We start from the raw sequence: 23602 nt of genomic DNA on the forward strand, positions 1-23602 counted from the left end.
GTAAATCCAGTGGCAGAACAGGAAGTCTTTATAGGAAGATATTTAAAGAGCACACAAAGAACTGAGTGCTATAGCTTGGAGTTGAAAGGAGCGCTGTATTAGCACTGTTCTAGAACTGACTAGATTTCCCTGGGAGAAAGGGACAAAATATTCCTTTACTTCACCTACCGAGTGTAACACAACTGGAGGTTTACACCGAGCTCTGTAATGCCTTACATTAACCTTAACATCACTTAACCAGCCATTAAAATGGACAAGCACTCAGAGAACAAACTGGGACACGGGCTGCACCTGTCAGAAGCAACTTCAGCAACGTCTGTTTTTTAGTAACATCCAAATTTACAGCTCAGCATCCTGTCGACCACAGAGGAACACCTTTACTGCCACGTGTGCAGCAACCCGGCACGGTTAAAGTCCAACGCCGTTTTCTCGCAGTTCCCCGGAGGGACAAAGAGCCGGCTCAGACCCCTCCAGCCACTGTGGGCGCGGGAGGAAGGCGGGCGGGGGAGGGCGCAGGCCGCTGGCGGGGCGGTGTCGGGCCGCGGGCAGCCCCGCACAGCCGCGCTCGGCCGCTGCCCCAGGCCCCCGGCCGGCCGCGTGTGCCCGCGGCCCGAGCGGGGCGGGCCGGGGCGGGAGGCGGTGCGGCCGGAAGGGGCGGGCGCGTCTCCCGGGTGACGGGGCCGAGATGGCGGCGCGCGCGGCGGTGGTGGAGCGGCGCGCGCCTGGCTCTGGATGAGGGGCGGCCGGAGGCTGCGGGAGCGGCCGCCTCGGCCCCTGGAGCCCCGCGACCCCCGGCGAGGCCTCCCCCCCGGGGCAGGTGAGCGGGGAGGGCCGGTTGCTGCGCTGCCGGGTGCCGCTTCCGCCTTGCTGGGCAGGGGCCCGGCCTCGGCGCCTTCTCTCCCGGGCAGAGCCTCCCCCGCGGTTCTCCCGCGTCAGCGCCCCCGCCCCGCTCCGTGCTCGGGGCGCCCCTGCCCCGCCGCGCTGTGGCCGCCGCCCCGCCGGGCCTCGCCCAGCGGCGGGGCTGCTCGGCCGGCCGGGAGCGCCAGGCCCGCGGCCTCTGCCCGGCTGGTCCGGGCCCCTTCCGGGGCGAAGAGGCGGGCATCTCACGGGCTGGGAAGAACATGAAGTGGCCGACCAGTAGATAGGCAGTGTTTGGGGTCTGGGGGCTTGGCACCTTGTGGCAAAGGGTGAGGGCACACGTCCTGTCGGAGCTGGTCATGGGACAGCATTGCTTGGGGTTACCTGCTGTTCACCCTGAGCGGCAAATTTCATAATACGTAGTGTGACGGTTTCTTAGCACACTTTTAAAGCCTTAAGAATCTCTAACAGCTCACAGAAAAATTAAGTGCTGCCATCTGGCCTCGATGCCGTCTCTAGTAATATTCAAGCCTTGGTTGGTCGGTAGTACCTTGGCTGGTAGGGCACTGTTTTTTGATCATGAATTCACATAGTAAGTGCCTGAGTTGCATATCTAATGAAAAATTGCCTAGCTTGCTGCTTTATAGCTATGTGGAAATATAGATGTACAGTGCAGAGATTTCTTTACGCCCTCTTGCAGTATGCATTGTTTGTAAATAGCTGGTTCTTGTCAAGACAGGCATTGCAAGATTATTTTATGGTAGTAACAATGAGTGTGTAAATTTGTTGTCTGTGGCATTCCATGTAGTTACAGAAAATTTAGGTCCAGGATGGCAAATAAGGACTGGACCAGAATTGGTGTCTCTTAAACTCCAGTTTTATGTCTGAGAACTTCAGTTTTATGAAGTGAGTTGTTACATGAGTTAGTGCATTATGTAAAAGACTTGTTGCAAAGGTGAATGAAGTTACAGTGTAGTCTCACAAGATTGCATTACTTCAGTGTTCTGTATGCTGGTTTTCAGAAGACAGTGGCAATAGGTAAGGAATTGTCAAAGAATAACTGATCAGGAAGTGGACATAAACTTTCTGTTTTAACTAATATTGCTTGAAGAGTCGATTTTTTTTCTAATTCAGAACAGAAAGCTTTAGAAGTTCACATTAGTATGGCTGGAGCTATATTCAGTTTCTTGGAGAGGAAGGGGTGAGATGTGGTGGAATTACTATAGAAAGTTTATGGCTGTGGGAGTAACATGTTTAAAAAAAGAGTTGGAACTCCGTACATTGTATATCAGTCTAGAAATAACTCAAGAATTACCAGCAGTCACCAATTTTTGCTGCCTGTAGTTGGAGTGACAAACATTCTGTCTTGACTTTTGGTATCTTCTGCAGCTTTTGATAGCATCTCTTTCTGGATTTGAGTGTCTTGGGTGACTTTACTCTGCCTATGATTTGTGTGAGGGAACTTTCTTCTGTCCCAGCTACTTCAACTGCGTAGTTTGGGTATTTGCACTGAAAGTTGGAACATCAGTGTTGAAACTACAGTACCTTTACAAACATCCCACCATCACTCACCTACAATTAGATAGAGGATATGCCTCCTAATCTTCCCTTTTGATTCAGCTTCTCTCACTAATGCCATAATAGCATGGCTTTAGGGTTCAGTCATGCTGCCACTTAATGTGTCTATTTATCAAACTCAGTGGTCAAGACAGGTAGGATTTTTTCCCTCCATGCACAAATGTTCCCAATATTATGTTTCTTTGTAAAGTGATGAAAAAACCAAGAAACCAAGCAAACCAACCAGGAGGAGGGCAGTGGATCCTCTCATGAGGCTACAGAGTCATGGCTGCTGTCTTTGAAATGCTGGAAGTGCTGGTTGTGTCTTTCAGTACATGATTGAAAGCTGTTCTTGAATCATTACATTGCCTTTTTAAAAATACAGAGTATCTATACATCTTGTAACATACATGATTTGGAGGAGGATTTGTGTGCTTGAAAACAGGTTTTTTATCTCTATCTACTAATCTTCATAAAATTCCATCTCCCTATAAACCTACTTGCTTATCTTTAGGTTGATGTGGCCATTCTACTTATGTAAATCTTCATACAAAATAAACTTTTAAGAAATTCTATCCTTACCACTGAAACTTTGCTAGGTTTTTATCAGCTGTTCTGGTGACAACACAAAAACACCACTGCACCAGTATGGAGTTTTGGTGCTGACAAGTGTAAACACTCAAGGCTGTGTTAATCTTCTATACTAGGAAATGAACTTCTTGTTTTGCTGTAGGAAGGTGAAGCTTTTTTTGTGTCTCCTTATGTAAATTGGAGGGGAGCCTTTCAGTTTCAGACAAGTTATTTTAGGCATCATCATCTGGTTATTTATCTAGCTGTGTTCAATATGGGCTAAAATCACTGATTCCAAGGTGTGTTCCTGTTTACATTCCAGAGTCACAAGTGAGCTGATGTGAAAGAAAATGTAATCAATTCACAAGACACTGGCAATACAAGGTGGAAATTGCATTTCAAAGATGATGATATCTAAAGAAAGCTGCACCGTACAAATCCGTTGGTGTTGTAGAGGATCAGAGGAGAGCAGGATGCCTGCTCTATAATGACCGTATTGCATCTTTTTCACTGACATTAAAGATGAGTTCACTGGGAGAAAACAAGTTTCTAAAATACTTTTAGTGCCCCAAAGAGACTTTATTTGAGGGTTGGCTCTGTCTGTAGAAATCCTGTTTAAGTGGTATTTGCATGTACAGTTAGATATGAAAGAGGAAGTGTTTCTCCAGGTGCCAGTGTGGTTATCATTCAATGATAAACAGTGAGAGTCTTGCTTATTGCACCATAGTTGACTAACTGGTCCATCTGAGGGTGGACTACACTGGCTACTGTCAGTGAAGTCAGAGGTGCCAGGGGTTCTAATGAGGCCAATGTTGCAAGCTGTAAAAAATGTAAAAATGTTCAATAAAGCTCTGAACTTTCCCTCCCCTCATTCTATTTCCTTTATGGGTCCCTAAAATGTTTAAGTTGCCTCATTCTTCTGACTTGGCTCTGAAGTGTTTAACATCTCGTGGCTGCTGTCCTTTAGTCCTTTCTGTGCTCATATTCCATGTGAACACCTGTTAGGACTTCTTACCAATGGAAGGCAGTATGAGATGCACAAATCAAATTCCAGCTAAATTTGGCGTCTGTTACGAAATTGTTGAGTTGACCATGAGTATTAAATTGATTAGGATTCATGTCTTGACTTATTTGCTTGTTTATGTCTGTTGAAACGGAAGTTCATTTGATGCAAAGTCTGATAAATATAATGCATTAGAAACAGTTTCAGTAGTGGGAGAAGGAAATCTCTATCCCGTTTTATAAATGGGAAGCTACGGCATGAGGTGTGATACGCAGAAGGATGTATCAGGCTGGCAGACAACTCTTGCCAGATTTCCTGGATTTTAGTCCATTGTTTCACATTTGCCTCTATCTGTTAAGAAATGTTCTAGGATTCTTGATGTAGCACTGCAACTTTGTTATTATGTCTCTGTCATCCTGTGTTATAATTGACTGCTGATACAGTTGTAGTTCCTTTTGGGATTGCGTATCAAGGAAAGGCTTAAGAAAAGAAAGAATGTTGTGGCCTGAATTAGGGCTCTGTGTACATCTATATTCATACAACTACTTTAGAATATGAAATGGTTTACCTTGACAACTTTAATTAACTTAAACTCCCAAATGCAAAAGAACCCAACCCCAAAAGGCACCAAACAAAACTCAAAACCTTTAGCAAACCTTTAACTTTTCAGGTAGTGCTGTTCTTAGAGCAACGATGCACATGTTTCAAGTGCTGTTTCAAAGGGGAAAATGCTTGACTTGTCCTTACCTTGAGACAATAATTGGTTCAAGATTGTTTTAAACAGCTTGTAGCATATTGCTAAAATGAATATAGATATACTGCTTCATATCTTAAATAGCAATATAAAACCTAGGTACACTGAGAAAAGATCTTTTTAAAGATGAATGATTGCTAACACTACTATGGCTGGCTGATAGTGTATTGTTGACAAATCTCTGGTTGTGCATCTGACAGTTTATAGTGTATAGAGCTTAATGGGGAAGACTGCAATCAATGCCCAGAGAAGAGGTGGGCACAACAGTACTTACTGTCTTAAACCACAGAGTCACTAAGGTTGGAAAAGACCTCCCAAGGTCATCAAGTCCAGCCTTTGAAGGGCCTAATTCTAGCTCAGCTGAAATGAAATGCTGCTCTATCACAAATATGTTAAGTGGCCATATGTCTCGTTTTAACTCTGCAATCATTGCTTGGAAAATCTCCACAAGGAAAGTGGAGAGGTGCAAGTTACTTGATTGTGATGGGGAGTGGTGATAGCTATTGAACTCTGCCAGATGCACACATGGGAGATACTGGAAGTGTAGTCATTCATGTATGGGAATGACCTGGCAAATGGATTAACTTCTGGTGGTTAATTCTTGTCAGCAGTGGGCTTCACAAGTCTACTGACTCTGCCAGCCAGCATCCTTGTGGATTTTGGTTTTTTCAATTGTTTATATTGAGAACTCCATACAGTATACAATTGGATATATGAAAAAATGGAGATGAGTGGAAAACTGGGCTCATTTATATGTACACATATAAATATATGTATTTGTAACTGACATATTTGAACATTGTTCTGGTTTTAGTTTTGCATTTAGTAATCTTCCTAATTCCTTGACTTTAGGCATAAATAATATTGAGTCTGCAAAGGTTTTTGGTGGCTTCCTAAAACAACCTTCTCAGTCAATAGTTAGGAGTTTTTTAAATTTAGGATCTGTCTGTACTGTCCATTGTAGCAGTTAGACAGCCTGAACAAGGGAAAAGAGCTTTACTCTTGCTAATATTGAGCACTATTCTACTCCTTCCCTCCTGCCCCCCAAGCTGGTAGGGTGGAGTGAGCTCCTAAACAAGCTTCTTTTCAGAAACAATGTATTTTTATAATCACTTCAGCAGGTCATGTGCTCTTCATGCCTCACATCCTAGGTAGATAACTTCTAGCTGCCTCTCCTAAAAATAGCAATTTTTTTCACCAATTCAGTGTTAGTTTGCAGTAATTTCTACCTTTAGGACAGAGAACTTTCCATCTAATTACTATTCACTCTTCTTTCACTAACTTTCATTATTTCTGAATCATCAAATTCTTGACTGATGCATTCTTCTGTCATCTAGATATGGTCAACATTGTTCATTCTCGAAGGTAAGGAAGTGCTTGAGCATAATATGAATTGATGGTCCAGTCTGTTAAACTAAAAGCTAAACATGTCAGACAATGTCTGTTCTTGCTTCTTTGTGGGAACTGACTGCTTTCTAATTCTGTTAGATAAAGAGCCAATCCAACCTTGTATAAAGTCCTCTATATTTTTAAGTCTCCCATGAAATGAACTAAGATAACACAAATGTTGAATTAGAGGTGATACGTGTCCTATGAGGCCTTTCTCCTGAGCTACAGCTGGGTAGTGCAGTCTGTAATTTGGTGGTTGCTGTTGACTTAAGCCTTCCATTTTGCAGTTAAAGGGCTCATTTGTTTAATAGCCCCTGTATGATTTTTCAGTAACAGAAATTCCTGTTCTGGACAATATGTGAAACAATATTTCCAGTAGTATATTACTACAGTGTTTAATAGTAGTTACATTATCTAGCAAATGAGCACCAATAAAAATAAATCTATGCTCCGTGAAGCTCACGAATCCCATTATGTACCTTTTTAATGAAATCCTCAGGACAGTATTGGAGCAGCCTACCTAATGATCCACCTTCCTGACTCTTCCTAACTTAAAGCCTGGAATATAAAAAGTGATTTAAATGCCATAGCATATTTGAAATCAAGCTGTCCTTCCATGGAATACTCATGGCCTGAGGAAAATGTCACAGGGCTGCCTTCTCTTCTCACCAGGAGGTATGTTAAACTTGCAACAGAAAATGTTGTTACAAGTGTAGATGTATATAATGAAAAGCTATTTGTGAAGCCTAACCTCTTATTCTTTGCTCTGAAATGTTCACCTGTAGAAGAGACAAGGGATCCTTGAATTCCAGCAGATTATTCTGAATCAGTCTGTAGCTGTTCAAGGTGGTGTGTTGGAATGATGTGATATGATGAGTATAAATTCTCTAGCTTATCAAATTGTCAGCTGAAAAAATATCTACTAACAGGAGTGGCTTCAGCCAAAGCTGAATTTTTTCTTGGCTATGTTTGCTGTCATGATCCCGTCAGGCATAGAAATATCAATAGCTCTGTGGGTTAGCTGGTGCAATAGTGCACGTAGGATGAATAGTCTTTCTTTGATGATGATTTTTCAGTGAGACTAGTTCTAAAATAAGCAATATTTGTTCTCATCATACATTTCCATCAAAATGGAAGGTAAATTTAAATGGCCAATTTTGGGATTTCACATACTGAATACATCTATAATTTGTATATGCAAGACATGCTCAAGCAAGCAAGAGCTTCTCTCTGATGATTGTTCTGTTTTGCACTGCCAGTGTCCAGTGCCACTGGTAGTGTCTGAAACAGATCAGCTGCACAGGCACTGCAAACAGTTGCCTGTGCTTCCCCTTTAAGAGTGTCTTTAACTGTGACTTTAGCTGTGATTTTGTGCTGTTTCTTTAAAGGCCATATATATTAGATACTTGTATTATTTGCATCAGTGAAATATCCTGATAGTTGGCAGGTAGCATCTTTGCTCCAGGTACCTGCTCTCTTTACTTGCATTAATATAGTTTCACGGAATGCTCCTTGCTTAGCAGCAGCTGAGATAATTGGCTTTAAGTACTGTATAAAGATGTATAATCCTCTGCATCTCACTTTTTTCTTTTGCAGGAAGGGTTTCTCACCATGGCCATAACACAGTTTCGACTCTTTAAAGTCTGTACTTGCCTGGCAGCAGTGCTTTCTTTCATTAAAAAGTTAATATGCAGGTAAACATGTCTTATTTAACTTGGTTACCTTTTCTTTTTTAGTTTTTCAATTACAGGTTCTTGCACTTCTTTTCTTCTCCCAGCACCCTCCCACCACTTTAAACAGTTCTGATTTTACTAATTGCAAAACAATCAAGACAGATGAAAACTAAATCAAATTCATTCTTTAATTTGCATATTTGTTCAGAGTTCTGAAAGTCTGTGTAGTGTATTTGTGAGTGTATTTTATTGTATGGTAGCTGAATGAGGTTTTGTAAACAGCTATGACAGGGTTTTAAAATGGCCATGTCAAACTTGAAAAGCTGTGCTGCACATTTTCGAAAAGTACTTGGCAAGTGATACTTCATGTTTTAAGAGATTCAGTTAATGGGAGCATCCACTCTGTCATCAGTCAGTAGGCTTTCATTATTATAAATGTAAGCAATTCTCATACTGTTTGTCAAAAAACAGTTGCCTGAGACTTTAGATTCTTCTGCCTATTGAAAATTCTTTCAAAAGTTTGGAGGACAGTGATTAAAGTTCAAGGGAACCACATTTTTTTTCTTTTTAATGATGAATAATGGCTTATTTTTTGCACTTTTTTAAGTTAAATGTGGCTTTCTTTTGAGTTGTAGACTCATGAATGCTGCAGCGTAGTACTTAGAAGCAGTCTAAAAACCCTCAAGGCTTTAATGTTGTGGAGTAAGAGAGTTCAGTAATACATTAGCAGGGTACCTGAGGCAGATCTTCTTGGCACTGTGCTGTCATATGAGCTATGGTGCTTCCTGCCACTTTTGCAGCATGTTTACGTGAACAAAAAGCAATCTAGAGCATTGTAGTCTCCTTTTGTGTATGATGACAACTACTTTGCCAGCGAGTTTAAAGCATATGCAGAATTTGTGGTAGACACAAAAATAACTGTTTATTTCCTCTTCACTTTTACATATTCCAAGAATAAGAGGAAGCTCTTGACTTGTTGGTAAATTTAATGCTGTATACAATTATATAGGTGTCAGCCTTAGTTCTGTGATTTGAATTCCAAATTAAATTAAGAATACTTGCTATTCAGTTTCTGAAGGAAGTCAAAACACTGGTTGATGTTAATTTCTATATTATGTTGATACTTCATTTCTCTAAGTGTAAAGGTATTTTTTATGAGCAGATAATTGTTAAGTGTAGTGACAGTATTTACATCCTTTTTTCCAACTTCTAAATGAACTGTAATCTTGAAATGAACAACTGAGAAACTGCTTCAGAGTACAAAATAGAAAACCCTTTCTTTGGTGAAGAACAGTTAGTTGAAGAAATAAAAATTTAAAATCTTCACAAGTCACTGGATCAAAATAATTCAGACCACTAACTACAGATGTTTCTTCTGTTTACTGTCAGCTGCAAAGTGTAGCTTGATAAATTTTGTTTTCCTGTAATGCATATAACTGTGCTTAATAACCAGCAAATGTGATTTAATTAAACATGCATTTTAATTCAATGGATATGAGCTAGTACTTACTTAGATTACATGGCTTACATTAGGTTTTCATTTGAGCCAGTGTCTGTTGAGATTGTGCAACTTTCTAGGCAGCATAGATTATAGTACTAGTTCTTTCTTTAGTTAAATATTTTCTTGATAAACCGCAGCCTGCTTGAATCCAGTTTTCAGGAAATAAAAGGTGTAAGTATAAAAACAGATGACACTTCCTTCCATTTAAAATCTCTAGTTATCCAACTAGAGAAATCTGGATGTTGCTTATTAGTAGGGAGAAACAAACCAAAGAATTCTTGAGGCATTTGGCATTCAGAGCAGTGGTCAGTATCTAATGATGGCTGTGGAGCAGCTGTTTTATAAGCATCTTGTTCCCTTGCTAGAAGTGGTGGAGATACGTAGCCTTCCTCAGTGCTGCTCTGGGTACCACATTCTTTCCCATGTTGTATGACAAAAGCTCTTTCCTCCTACCTTCAGCCTTCTTAGCGTAACCATTTTGACTTCATGAGTGTTTGTTACAAGCCACTTGCTAGAGTCTTCTAGATCATATAAATAGAGAAACTAAGTGCATAAGAGATGGCTTAGAATAGTATTAACTATAAATAGTATTAAAGATGTGTATGTTGTACAGATCTGAGAGAGGATGTCTCCAAGCTTCAGTTTCCTTTAGTAGCGGTGTGAAGTAAATCTTGTCAACCGGAAGTCTCTAATGTGTTTGAGGGAACAGTGTTTTCACCTTCCTTTACCCCTAAGCTCTGTTGTTTTTCAACTTAAATTAACAGTTTGTAAAGGGACTAGAGTTAATTATATAAAACTTGAAAATTTGATGATAACACCTGACCTTTCCTAAGGAGGAATATTTTTGGTCTAAAGTAGAAAAAATACATCTAGTCACTCACCAGCATACAGCAGAGGTGATATTACAAGCAATTCAACTAGTCAGAGTTGATAGTATGTTCTCTAATACTAAAACTAATGGATAGAAACTAGAAATGGAAGTTTCCCAGTTCTATTCTCATTCAGTAGTAAGAAAAAACCCTTAAATTTTCCAAGCTACATAAGGTCAATTACATGACTGGTTTGCTGTAGGAGCTTACGTTCTTTGGGAAAAACTTAAGTGTGAGCCTGAGTTGCATTCTGTTGTGTTGTAAGGTGTTAAAATGCAGTGCATGTCAGCTAAGAATATTTTAATTATTATTCTGATCTTTGAACGCTGTCATGAAGTAAATATCTAGGTGGTTTATTTGCAATTAGTGCTTTAGTGTTGTTTTCAATTAAAATTATTTTATATAGTTGCTGAAATACATTGAAACAGTATTCTTTAAGTAGAAGCATGACTTGAACAAAAGCTGTTGACTTGCATAATCTTGTACTACCCCTGTTTAGTCTTTGAAGGAAAAAGAGCTTTAGAGGGGCTTTCAAGTCGAGCAGCTCAGAAAGCTATTTGTTAGACACAGCTTAAAATTTAAGACAAATAGAAAAATTTCTCATTTTACAGGAGAAATGGCTCTTTGACAAATGTAGATCGCTAGCGCTTGCTTCATAAGCACTGACAATCTAAAAATTGTAACTGAATTATGGAAGTGAGTCCATTTTCATATTTCTCAGAATTATTTCTCCTCTATTTCACTGCAATTAGAAAAGTAAATTGCACTTTGAAATTCTTGTGAACACCACTTTAAGTTCATGATGAAATTCCTTTGCCTAGCAGACTTATTACTGACAATAATTAACACAAAGGTAATTGAAGCACTAAATGTTTTAGCCATGACTATTTTCAGTAGTGCTGTTCTCAGACTTCCTTTTTTGTTTTTTTTAAACTTAGTGCTCATGTTTTCAGAGCTTGGAGGAATCCTACATTTTTCTTTCAGGTCTGGAAGAGGGCGAAAGTTAAGTGGAGACCAAATAACTTTGCCAACCACAGTGGATTATTCATCTGTTCCTAAACAGGTAATTGTTAAAGTGGTAGGTAACTTAATCCCTTAACAGGGTGATTGTACAACTCCTACAATATTGGATTGGTATATATCCAAGAAAGATATAATACTATTATATATGCTATATAGTATTAGGTATATATCTTAGCAAGATATAAAAAGACAAGTTTTTACCTACACATAATTAATGTTAACTTGTATCATGTACTTATATTCAGCCTGAAGTAGAAGACTGGTCTTCATGGGATGAAGATGCACCTACAAGTGTGAAGATTGAAGGTGGCAATGGTAATGTGGCTGCTCAGCAAAATTCTTTGGAACAAATGGAACCTGATTATTTCAAAGATATGACACCAACTATAAGAAAAACTCAAAAAGTAAGTATTCCACTTTCAACTGTACTTATGGAGGGTTTTCCTTTCTTTAAAATAGGCTATAAGTAAATTGGCAACTTACAGAAGGTGTTGTTAGTAAATGAGAATAGATGCTGGTGTATAGTTTAATGTGTTCAATGTTAAGATCTTTGAGATCTTAACAAATGTGATGCCATCACACGTTTACATCGTTAGTCTTCATGTTATTAGAAACTTTTGAATAGTTTCATAGTCTAGAAGTTCTGGAAAGTATAATGTGAGAACCCTCTAGTCACTTATGCTCATATCCTTATTTGAACAAAGACATTCCATATCTTGCTCTACTGAAGTCTGAAGGAGCAGCCCTGCTGTTTCATAAAACAATGATTATTTGTTTCACGAAGTTGTATCGGGGAGGCTGGAATTAGGGAACTGGTATTTCAAAATAGCTTGTTCTTCAAATATCCATTTTTACTATGGAGACAAGACGGAAGGGCATATCTACAGGAGCATCAACATTGTAAATAAATGCTGATTAAAATCTGGTGATTGCAGGTTTTGTTTTTGTGTGTAAATCTTCCAGCTGGTACTTAGAGGCCTTTGAGTCAATTGGAAAACCTCACAAGTACTGGAACAGTTTAGCAGAGAAATTGTGCAGCCTCCAACTCTGAAAGTTTTTTAAGCCCCAAGTGGATAAGCCCAAAGTACTTTCATCAGCCTCAGAGCTTTCAGGAGAAGGTTGGATTACAAACCTTCTGAGGCCCCTTCCAACCTGAATCTTCCTGTGGTCCTATGAACTGGAGGTGATACTGGTGTCAGTTTTCTGTACATTCAAGATCTGCAATATCCTGTGGACTAAATTCTTCTCAGGATTTTGATTTCCCAAAATCTGAGGGATAGAAGAGGTCTAGGGAGAGGTAGATTTCTCCTTTATATCTATTGACATTTTTTGCCTAACAGAATGAGCTTCAGGTTCAGAACAAAACATGGGAAGAGTCCATGCTGTTCGAGTACTGTATGCTGGGGTTTAGTTTAAATGTATCTCTAGGGATGACTGCAGGCACTATAAAGAACATCTGTTAACTTGTCCCAGTTAACCCCGTTCATGATGAATTTGTATTTCCACTGAATGTCTCGATAAAACCCTGAGATTTGAGGCAGAGTCTATTTGTGTTGCCACTCATCTATACTCATCTATTTGGAAACAGAACCTCAGTCAAATAACAGTCTGTCATTGCTCAGTAAGATTGTCTAGTCCTGTTTCCTTTCTTGGATTGATACTAGCGTTTGTACCGGCAGTGGAGCTGTGGATCTGCCTCATTGGGAAGCAGCAGAGACTCAAAGTAGGCTAAACAAAGTTTGTGACTTGAGGTCAAGTGATCTTGGCAACTGTTTTGGGAAAAGCACCGTTTTTTAGCCAAACCAGTACAGAGCTTTACTAGTTGATGTTACTAGAGAATTTGTGGCTATTGAAACTGCACAGATACACTATTGGAGTAGCTGAGAGAGCTGGCATTACAGTGCAGTACAACTGTGCAGACAGCACTGTCCTCAAAAGTAGTACCTTGAAGTGACCTGTCACAGAAGCACGATTTCTCCAAGGAATGTATCATGTAATTGGTAGCTTTTATGAGTACTGGGAGATGTGGCTATTTGATCTATGATCCTTTGTGCCCATTCTCTGTCTTGATATAGTCACAGGTTTCCATGCAACTAAAGAAAAAGATAGTGGGGGCAGGAGGAGTTCTTGTCTTTTGCATTCAGCATCTTTCACTTACCAGTTCATTTGGCTGTGCAGCTTTCAGAACCTGACCAGGTTTGAGGCACAGTGAGGTGTTGTGTGGCTGAACCTTCACAGGCACAGAGATACATGATCACCAAGGAATCTGTGCAGTGCTTTGATTTACCACTTTTTTGTTCTTTTTTTTGAATATTTTCAGATAGTTATTAAAAAACGAGAGCCTTTAAATTTTGGGATTCCAGAGGGAAACACAGGATTCTCTAGCAGATTAGCAGCTACACAAGATATTCCTTTTATTCACCAATCTGTAAGTATGCTCTAAATATTGATCTTGTACTTGTCGGTTAAATGATGTTCTGTAGGGGAAGGAATAGTTTGCCTAAGGTCTGCATTGTGGGGAATAGTTGTGGAATAATTTAAATTGTTTTAAAATTGAGTGAAGAATGAAGTAGTCCAATACGTTCCGCTGAGAAACTTGACAGACCAGTGATAAAAAGGTAAGAAGCTTCCATGTACTTACATGCTTGCAAATCTGCTAAAACAATGAACTATACGTTTTGGATTTTACACAGTAAGTTACTAACAAAACAGTAGAAGGCTTTTTCGAAAGCCTCTGAGTTACCTTTGCTTTATTATCTTGGACCTATTTTTAACCTTCTGCTTCTCCCTTCCTTTCTGTAGGGATTGTAATGTAACAGTCTCCTAATTTTTACTTCTTAGCCTTTAAAAAAATTGTCCGATGACTTAACAGCCTCCCAGTTAGCAGGAGATACTCTCCTTCCCTTGCCCTTTGCCTCCTTTAACAGTGCTTCACCTTTGATTAACATTGTGCACAAAAGGGTACAGGCAGGAAGCAGTATAGAATGGTCATACCACCTCCTTGTACTGTTCATAATGAAAATAGTTCAGGAAAGGACTTTCAGTGAGTAAAAGTGTCACTTGACTGATACTGGACATAAAAACATGTGGATGTACATGTTGGTTTGTCCATGCAACCTCCAGAAATCTTTTACATTATCTACTCATATAATCTGCACAATTTACGTTCCTCTTGCTAAAAATGCACTCCACTACTTCCTTCCTGTCTTTCTTCAAAAAAGCCTTTGACAACTGAAAAAAATCAGTATTAGAGCAGGGAAAACAGCATAGACAGTAAGATGAGAAGCACTGCAATACCTGAAATATTTCTGAAAGTCTGAAGCATTAAGGTTAAAAACAAATGTTAAGGAAAGTTTACTGTCACCCAGGAGCCACTCTGGCAGTCACACACCAATGTTTTATCTAATTTTTCCATGTGCTTAGAACTTCTCTTTTGTTTCAGCCTGAACTGGGGGACCTGGATACTTGGCAAGAAAATACTAATGCCTGGGAAGAAGAGGAAGATGCTGCTTGGCAGGCAGAAGAAGTTCTTAGGTAAGTGAAATTAATATAACACTATGTAAAGGTTTTACATGTAAAAGAATCACTTTTGTTTATCTGACCCCTTTCTGGTAAGTGCCAAGAATTGTTAAATGCCTCTTAAGACAAATTATTTTTATGCATCTAATCTCTGTGTAACTGGTACTCAGCAGAAGACATTTTGGATCTAATTAATTTAGTAGATGAGACAGTAGGGGAAATCTGAAGATCACTGGAACATTGGAACAACACATTAACACGCACATGCGGGCGCTAAAAAAGCCCTACCCCAACAAAGCCCCACCAATCCCAACAATTTATTGTGTTCAGATCATGTTTCAGCTTGATTAAGTAAAATACCTCTTGATGTCCTTATAAAAAGTATCATAATAATGTGCTTAAGGTAGAAGTAGTTCAGGATAGAAGGTGAAGTGGTAAGTATATGCTTGTAATCCCTAAGCTTTTCTAGCTAACTTAACTAGCTGATAAGGCTGAATGTAAAATCAAAGTCTTGCACAAAGTTAGTGTGAATACGTCTTCTGTTCAGTTTGTGTTCCTTTTTACTTTCATTTCCTTTAAGGAGCATGGAGGGTAAAGAGATGCAAATTGAGTTTAAATTAATCATACACAATGATTTGAACTGGTAGTGACTTACAGTTTTGTCAAACTTTATTGCTTGTTACATCATCAGGTAACCAGCCTCAGATAGCTTTAGCTTCCTAGGCTGTTCTAATTCTACTCATTAAATCACAAGTACATGGCTTTTGTGGTCCAATAGTGATAATATGAAATAAAGACATGATACATTCAAAAATCATTCTAAGGAAAATAGGTGTTTTTGAAAAAAAAGTATTTTGATCATCTATTTATTTTAATGTTTTGGAAAATTTACTTTTTCAATCTGTGTAATAAGACAAGAGGAAAGTTACCAGCCATTTTCAATGCGCTAATTATAATTAGAATTGATTCAATTGATTATCTCTGTGTTGTGTTCTGCAGCAACTTCACATGTGAGAATAGGGCTGTAATGCAAATATTTTTGTAAACTTAATCAGGTATCTGAATGTGTACATTCTGGTCAATACCTTGTCTTTTTTTTTTAACTTCATTACTGTTTCAGGTCTTGTAGCAAAATACAAGCTTTGTGATATGAATGATGTGCTTTTGGACTGTTTTTGTTCCAAGGATAGTACTTTTTCCTGTAAAGAATATAAATAGGCTCAGTAAGATCTCTAATAGCTCAAGTGCAGTCCACTGAGACTTAAATGAAAGGCAGTGAGAATACTGATTTATTTTTTTTAACTGAGAAATGAAATAGCTACTTTTGCGAACTGCAGAGGCTGCATTCTACTTTACTTAACCCATGCTACATTCCATTACAGATGTTTTTAGGACGATCAAAAGTAGTACTCAAACTCTCTGAAGCAGGGATTTGTTGTATACAAATTAGCTGCTAAAAATTGTCTGGTGTGTGTATGTGCCAGTTTATTCTTGGAGTGTAAAATCTATGTAGTGGATATTTCCAGGATGGTCAAAGGTATATTGTCTGCCATCTGTCAGGTTCATGCTCTAGAATACTTAGGAAGAGAGATCTCTTATATGGTGATAGCAGTGGGGTTTCCCAAAAGCTTAATTTTTTAAAGTGTCATGTTATTTGGTTGAACCTATCCTAAAGATTTCAGCCTTTCATCTCTAGTATTGAAAGGGTTCAACTAAAAAGGTTAATTTACATAGGATTTCTTTTTGGTCTCAGTAAAAAGAATCAAACTGTAGTTATTATAGAAGGGATGTGTATCTAAATATTTCCAGTAGATAGAACGTGATCAGAACTCCAGCTGTCTCTGTGGCTTACCACTTGGCCAGCTATGGCTGGCTACCTCAATACAGTTGGTCATTGTCTAAGCTGTATCCCAGCTGGGTAAAGTAAGACCTTTGTTTTATTCATGATACAGAAATGACAATGTTTGTCTGTAAATGAGTGAAGTATTGGCTGATTTTTAGCAAGATTGATAGAAAATACCTTCTGAGTTTAGTTTCTCTTGCAGTAGACATCAGTGGTGTCTTTAACATCTGACATTTAACATAAAACTTAGGTATAGTACTGGACAGGCCTGGCTCTGTTTTCAACAGTCTGTAGTAAGGAAGTGGTATGGAGTCTCTTCTTAATGCTAGAAGTCTGCATCTTGGTCTGCAAAATGATCTGCAGATCCTGTGGCCTCTCTGGTGACTTAATGCATAAGGGTAACACTTGAAAGAAGCATTTATAACATTTCAGACTGCCAAATAGAGGACAGAGTCCCCCTAACGTTCCAGAGTGCTAATGCTGACTATATTCCAGTGGTGCTTTTGGAGAATGAAATGAGTATGCAGAAAAAGTAAGGGTCGCCCTTAACCTGCTGTGTCTGGTACCTGTTGGTGCTCAGTAAGACCAGAATAATTTTTGTGTAGTAATGGAGTGCTGATCAGCCATGCAGAAATGGGCTGTGTCCTGCTGAACAGCAGTGAAGACTATCCTGTGGCCTCTCTGGTGAGTTGATGTGTAAGCACAGCAGTTGAAATGAGTTCATACAGTAAGTCAAATGCTCCCTGGAATCAAGGTATGCAGAAAGACAGTGCTGAGGAGTAGGCTATCAGAGCCTGAGAAGTTCCTGTAGTCTCTTTTTTCCCCATTCTCTGGCAGCTTCTGGGCTGGAATGCACTTGAAATTTTCCAGTCGGGTATGAATTGGTGTAGTGGATGATAAACTGGATTTTCAGTTAACTTGAGTTAGTTGGCAGTTCATTTCTTCTGCAAATTTTAGATACCTATCTGCAACTTCAGACTTTATATTACCAATGAAGTTTTTTTCCCAGTGGAAGCAGTTAAGCTCACATGTTTTTAGTTTATAGCAGCTACTTGTTTGTATTTTTTGTTGGCCAGTTGCTGTGTCTGAGATGAGGTGAAGGTCTGTCTCTGGGCAGAACTGAATGCAGGTTCTTGGCCCATAGAGGGTGCAGAACCGCTGCTGTGCGCAGGAGCACTGTGTCCTGTGGGTCATCCTGGGCAAAGAAAAGGCAGCTGCCATGATCCCTCACTTCAGAATTGCACATGAACAGCAGCATTAACACCATGTGGCTTTTTGAAACTCTACTGCCTCTACATACTGGCTGGTGTGCATAGCACTTCTTCTCTTTTGCATCAGTTCAGATATGTGGGAAATATAAAAATCTGCTACTGTAATGTGGCAAATATTATTACTCTGCATATTGCTAGACTGACAGCTCTGTCAGCTATCAGCTGGAATGTACAGTAATGGGTGACAATCTCAAAAAAAAACCCCAAACCACCAAAAATGCCAAAACTTTTGAGCTGCTGCTGAATGCATTAGATGGATTTTTAGTTTTTGCTCTAGGCCTTAAAACCGTCCTATAGTCTCACTGATTCACTTACTCTGAATCTTTGAGAAGCTAGTGGCTTTTAAACTGCAAAATAATTGAACAAATATTATTGACTAAAACTAGATTGGATTAGGTTGGATGTTGTAAAAAGGTTCTTCACCCAGAGGGTGGTTGATGACTGGAACAGGCTCCCCAGGGAAGAGGTCACAGCACCAAGCCTGACAGAAGTATTTGAACAACCCTCTCAGGCACATGGTGTGATTCATGGGGATGGCCCTGTGCAGGCCAGGAGCTGGACTTCGATGATCCTTGTGGGTTCCAACTGGTTCTGGATTAATCTGAAAAAAGGACTTCAGCACAGTAAAAGAATGACTGTTCTGAGAATGACAGTAGACTGAAGCTCTTTTTTTATAAGTTATAATAATCTGTGTATTGACAGACCCTTAAGGTATGACCATGCTGAAAATTGAATGTCTGATATTTAGTAGTTTATGTTTTCTTTAATTACAGACAACAGAAGATAGCAGAAAGGGAAAAAAGAGCAGCAGAACAACAGCGAAAGAAAATGGAGAAGGAGGCACAAAGGCTAATGAAAAAGGAACAAAACAAAATTGGTGTAAAACTGTCCTAACAGAAACCAGGCAGCAATGGCAGTGCCAGTGGAAAGAGAATTTCAGCTCTACAACATATGTATTGGTATTGATTTAACTATTTATAGGACTTCAACACACTGCTTGGTTTCAATACATTCTTCAGGTCATCTTGGAAGCCAGGATTTTCCCAAAATACCTTGAACTACTAGGACGTAGTTCTTAAAGGAGAAAAGCCCCACAGAAAATCATGCCTTGATGGAATGTTTCCTGCAATAGTTCTTTCCCAGCACCCTTCTTTGCAGCAAAAGTGATTGACAAGGATGGTGATTGAAAAACACTCTTAATGAACAGCTCAAGCCTAGAGAAAAGAATGTAAATATTGAGTGGTGGGAAATCTACCTGTATTGTCTGTGCTTACCTGAAACATGTAATTAAACAGTTTTAAAGAAACCTTTGCTTCCTGCCTGATAAAGAATGTCTGCTTTTGCTCTTTTATCAAAGTATTTGTAAACACCTCAGAGTTTTCCATGGGAGATCATATTGACCTGTGTAGAAGAAAATAACTTGTTATGGATGACCTGCAACTCAAGATATGCTCCTGGTAGGTTATGCAACAGTAGAACCCAAGTTACAGCTGAACATTGAAAGTGGATTTCTTGTCACTTTGTCACTTGCAGCTTCCTGTGCTCCCATTTACATGCAACACTGCAGTGACTACCAGCAGTGGCATCACTACACAAGAGAGGTGCGCCTTTCCTACAAAGGCTGATCTTGCAGATGTAAGGGAGCATTTTAATCACTTATGTATTGGTAAATTTGTATTTCTAGCAGAAATTCTTACAGATAGGAATCCTCACACCTTACACTTGTTGCATAGTTAGTGTAATTGAGGGAAAAAAAATCATGTCTTTCTGTTAATAGAGCTAGTGTGACAATTCTCAGTTCGGTTACAAGCACTTTTCAAACTGCATTTTTGGTACACTTACTGTATGTATTTACACTGTAATTCCCCTGGTGCAGTGTGAATGATAAATGTGCAGTAGAAGGCAGCTGTGCTTTAGTGAAGAAGAGAAGTTTAAGGTCTGCTGGAAAGAGGTGTATGGGAGGTGCGGGGTCTATGTGCTTCCTGTGTCCAGCCCAGTGCTTCAGTGATTGCCTGTTCCAGCTTCTGTTTTGTGGATGCTGTTATCCCTCAATTCATGGGTTGTATGGATTTCTTCCCTTATGACAGACGAGTAAGCTCAGCACATTTTGCACATGAGACTTGTTCCCTGTGCATCGAGGGGGACAGCACAGGATGTTTAAGAGAATGGGAAGTGGAGGGAGGGGCATGTGACTAGATCTTTCCTGCCTACAAAAATAGAATTTTTAACTAAGTTCTAGTAGGTTCTGGCACAAGTTTTGCATAGAGTATAAGTAATTAAGAAAACAAGACAGTAAGAATTACTTTTAATGGCTTTAGTCACAGAGAAAAGTTTAAAAATGTTTAGTATACTTGTCATATAGGTTCAAATCTTGCACAAGTCAACTGATTTGACAGCAATTTTCAGATGTTAAATTTTAAAATATATTTTGAAGCCAACACTGCCATGCATGTTTTCTCCACAAGTGTTCTGGCTGGAGTAGAATGGAGTACTTGAAGTGCAAACTTCAGTGCAGCAGTATGGCAAGCAAATTGGCTCCTGCTACACACCTCCAAAGTATCTGATAGGGGATGGGAAATGAGAAAGTTTATGAATAAGCTTTAATAACAATCTGTGTTTGTCCTTTTAACAGCACTCAGTAAGCAAGGAGGTACCAGTCAGAATTCTTGCACTACTGCTGACACAAGGCAAGGAAATTGGCTGTCTACTGCATGTTTAAGGGGAAATCTATTGGAAGCTGTGTTTAATTTAAAAAAATTTAGTGATTACTGTTGCTATATTTGAGACAATATAAATATAAAACAGATGTAAATCAATACTATTTATTAAAAATAACAACAGGTGGGCTAGTTACTAAGTTGCAAACAAAGCCCCTGAATATATCATGAAAGCACATTGATTTTTGAGCCTTCTGCCATTTTAAAAACCCTTGGGTGCTGCCACCTTCTGCATGAGAATCCTGCATTACTTTTCCTTCCTGCTGTGTACTGCTTTGCTGTTCTTCCTTCTGTCTACCTGCCAAACCTGAGCACAGCTGCTCTAGAGATTCCTCCCATCTCTGCCCTGTGTTGACATGGTGCCAGTAGGGAGGCCACTGCTCTTGGAGGAAGGCTCTTGAATGGTGATAACCTATGCATTGTTATCAGCTTCATCTTTTTCCTGTGCTCTCTTCTTTCCTCCTTCCTGTATCTTGATTTTTATCCTTGACAAATATGGAAACACTTTTGCTAAACTTCCTGAGGCTGCTGCTCTGTTACTATCTTTTCAATTGGTTTGACTTCCTTGAGGGATCCATTACACCCCTGTGTACACTTGTTCTCTTTCCTTCTTGCTGCCATATGTTCCTCCTTTTCTCTTTCATATTTTTATGTTGGCCATATGCTTTTTTTTTTCTTGGCTGAAAGGTGGACTTGATTGCCTTCACTGATAGTCTTGACTGTGCAGGATTGACCTGCCAGGATGATGGAAAAATCACCCTTTCCTTGACTGTGCTGTAGTTGTTCATGCTTGCCAGGTCCTGCATTGATTTGTCTGAAGGGATTTGAAACAAAATACTCACTTCCTATATAGGACATACATGAAACAGTGCTTGAACATGTTGCTGAAGTTTGGGATTTAGGAGAGAGAGTTGATTTGCAGAGAAAGGAAGGAGAAATGTGTAACTAGAAGTTAGGAACAGCCTTGTGAGAAGGACATAAGCAAGGGGCAAACAAAACAAGAGGCAACAGGGAGAAATTGATGCACAGAAAGTTCCACCTCAACATGAGGAAGGACTTCTTCACTGTGCAGATGAGTGTGCACTGGAACAGATTACCCAGAGAGGTTGTGGAGTATCCCTCCCTAGAGATATTAAAGAGCTGCCTGGATGCAATCCTGTGCCATGTGCTCTGGGATGACCCTGCTTGAGCAGGGAGGTTGGACCAGGTGACCCACTGTGGTCCCTTCCAACCTGATGCATTCTGTGGTTCTGTGAAGGATAGAGACGAATCTCTAGTGGGAAGTGGGCCAGTGCCAGAGCCTCAGCATCTTCAGCAGCAAGGCATGTTGGATACCTCTTAAGCTGAATATTAAAGAAAGGCTTTTTCTGTTCCTGGGTTGGAAAGAAAATGTGTAATGGGATTATGAACATCCATCCCTTCAGCCCAGGAAGGACCTGACTAGGTTCCTATACCATAAACCCGAATTCAAGCGTCCACTATTTTACCCAGGGTATATGAGCTACATGCCCTCCTCATTGGCATGTTTTGAGGTGAGACTTTCCAGTGGGGTATGGGTGTGGGTATGAGCATTTTCTGAACTTGGAAAAAACAGATGGGAGTTTTTATTTAACTGGAGGCTGATGGTCCTCCCCTAGTTCTGTATAGCACCAGCAGGATTCAGGTGAGACAAATAAGACTAAAATGTAACATTAGAGGAAAAAAATAAGTTTGTCTGTTTGGAGCAGCAACTGGCATATCCTCTTTGGATTGTGGGACAAAGACCAAAGTCTTCGACTGGTGCATTATGGTACTTCAGGCATGTTTTAACAAAGGGCACCTTCAGCTATGTCCTTGCAGGATGAAGGAGGAAAGGTGGAAGCTTAGAAGCACACTGAATTTTGGATAGAGATCAGAGCATGGACTTTTATCAGGAGCATGATGGGAACGCTGTCACCTCTCACTAAGCATAGCTAAATGCCTTGGAGTGCTGAGCAGACTGAAGAATCTTAAGCACAGAAAGAACCTTTGACATTATTCTGGTGTTAGCATCTTTAACTGCACATTTAAAAACACTACTGCTAAGTGGAGCCTGCCCAAAACATGGTTATAAGATGGGCCTATTGGCATCTTAAACTAAGTGTAGGTTTTTGCTGCTTTGTTGCCTCTTGCTGCAAAAAACCCCACGCAGTCACCCATGAATGCATCTAGAACTGAAGCTCACTTTTTTCCTCTAAATTATGGTGTATTTCACTGTCACTCAAAGCAAAGATCACTTAAAAAATAGTGGCTGTGAAAGAAAAATCTGATGTTGTAATGAAGTTGGTAACACCAGCTATAAAATACTTCTCTCTTGGCCCTGCAGAGACATATTTTGATGTAGGAATAAAATTTTCTGTAATGTGTTTCAGTCCTGAGAAGAGATATTTAGGAATTATGAACTTCCATGGTTGTGTAAAATTTACATTAATAATACCTCCAACTGGTAATTTTGGCGCTAGTGTCCCTATAATTTAAAAGCTTTTGAAAGTGGTCTTTGAGCAATATGCATTGCAGCAGTGTCACAAGGCAAGCCAGATGGCTGCAGGCACCCAGGACGGTGGGAGAGCATGGAAGACAAAGTTAGGGCAAAGCAAGCAAGATGATCTCATGTCCATCCCTGTTAGATGGGACCTATATTACTTCAAATTATGTGTTAGAGTTCTCTTCATTAATGTAGTGCTTAATGAAGCCTCTAGATTCTCTACTGCAAACACAAATAATTCACCACCCAGGTGTCACAGGGACATGAAAGGTGTGCAAGTCACCTCTGCAAGCATCAGTATCGCCCTCTTGAGTGTTGCAAATGCTCCCCACACATGGCCAATTATACTCCTCCTTTGTGGATTACTCATACCTTCCTTCCTAAAAGCTGCAGAGCAATACATGGCACCATCAGGCTTCCCTGGATCCCTTCTGCTCTGGGTCACACAGGGAAGTACTACACTTGTTTTGCTGAAGAAGAAAACAGGAGGCCAGTGAGGTTTAAATGGCCAGAGGTGGTGTTGAAATCTTGGGTGGAGCCAGATAAACCCCA

The 23602-nt window shown here is 39.9% G+C and overlaps 1 protein-coding gene across 2 annotated transcripts; it reads left to right on the plus strand.

Annotated features, from left to right (window-relative positions):
• The first annotated feature begins 648 nt into the window (after nucleotides 1–648).
• EBAG9 (estrogen receptor binding site associated antigen 9) lies at nucleotides 649–19136 on the plus strand. 2 transcript variants are annotated; one of them, XM_069005358.1, is made up of 8 exons: nucleotides 649–817; nucleotides 6631–6806; nucleotides 7728–7825; nucleotides 11159–11237; nucleotides 11443–11601; nucleotides 13518–13625; nucleotides 14640–14731; nucleotides 18604–19136. In XM_069005358.1, exons 3-8 carry the CDS (start codon nucleotides 7743–7745, stop codon nucleotides 18722–18724), a joined length of 642 nt encoding a protein of 213 aa, XP_068861459.1. In that variant the 5' UTR covers nucleotides 649–817; nucleotides 6631–6806; nucleotides 7728–7742; the 3' UTR covers nucleotides 18725–19136. The 2 variants fall into 2 exon arrangements, with proteins under 2 accessions (XP_068861459.1, XP_068861460.1); XM_069005359.1 differs by lacking the exon at nucleotides 6631–6806.
• The last annotated feature ends 4466 nt before the right edge of the window (nucleotides 19137–23602 follow it).

This window comes from Aphelocoma coerulescens, chromosome 2, assembly GCF_041296385.1.
Source record: "Aphelocoma coerulescens isolate FSJ_1873_10779 chromosome 2, UR_Acoe_1.0, whole genome shotgun sequence".
Classification (NCBI taxonomy): domain Eukaryota; kingdom Metazoa; phylum Chordata; class Aves; order Passeriformes; family Corvidae; genus Aphelocoma; species Aphelocoma coerulescens.

Excerpts from the sequence above, each read along its gene's own strand:
- EBAG9 (XM_069005358.1), top strand. The coding sequence starts at position 7,743 with ATGGCCATAACACAGTTTCGACTCTTTAAAGTCTGTACTTGCCTGGCA. Across the intron at positions 7,826-11,158 it reads ATTAAAAAGTTAATATGCAG|GTCTGGAAGAGGGCGAAAGT; the intron begins GTAAACATGTCT and ends TTTTTCTTTCAG. Across the intron at positions 13,626-14,639 it reads TTCCTTTTATTCACCAATCT|CCTGAACTGGGGGACCTGGA; the intron begins GTAAGTATGCTC and ends CTTTTGTTTCAG.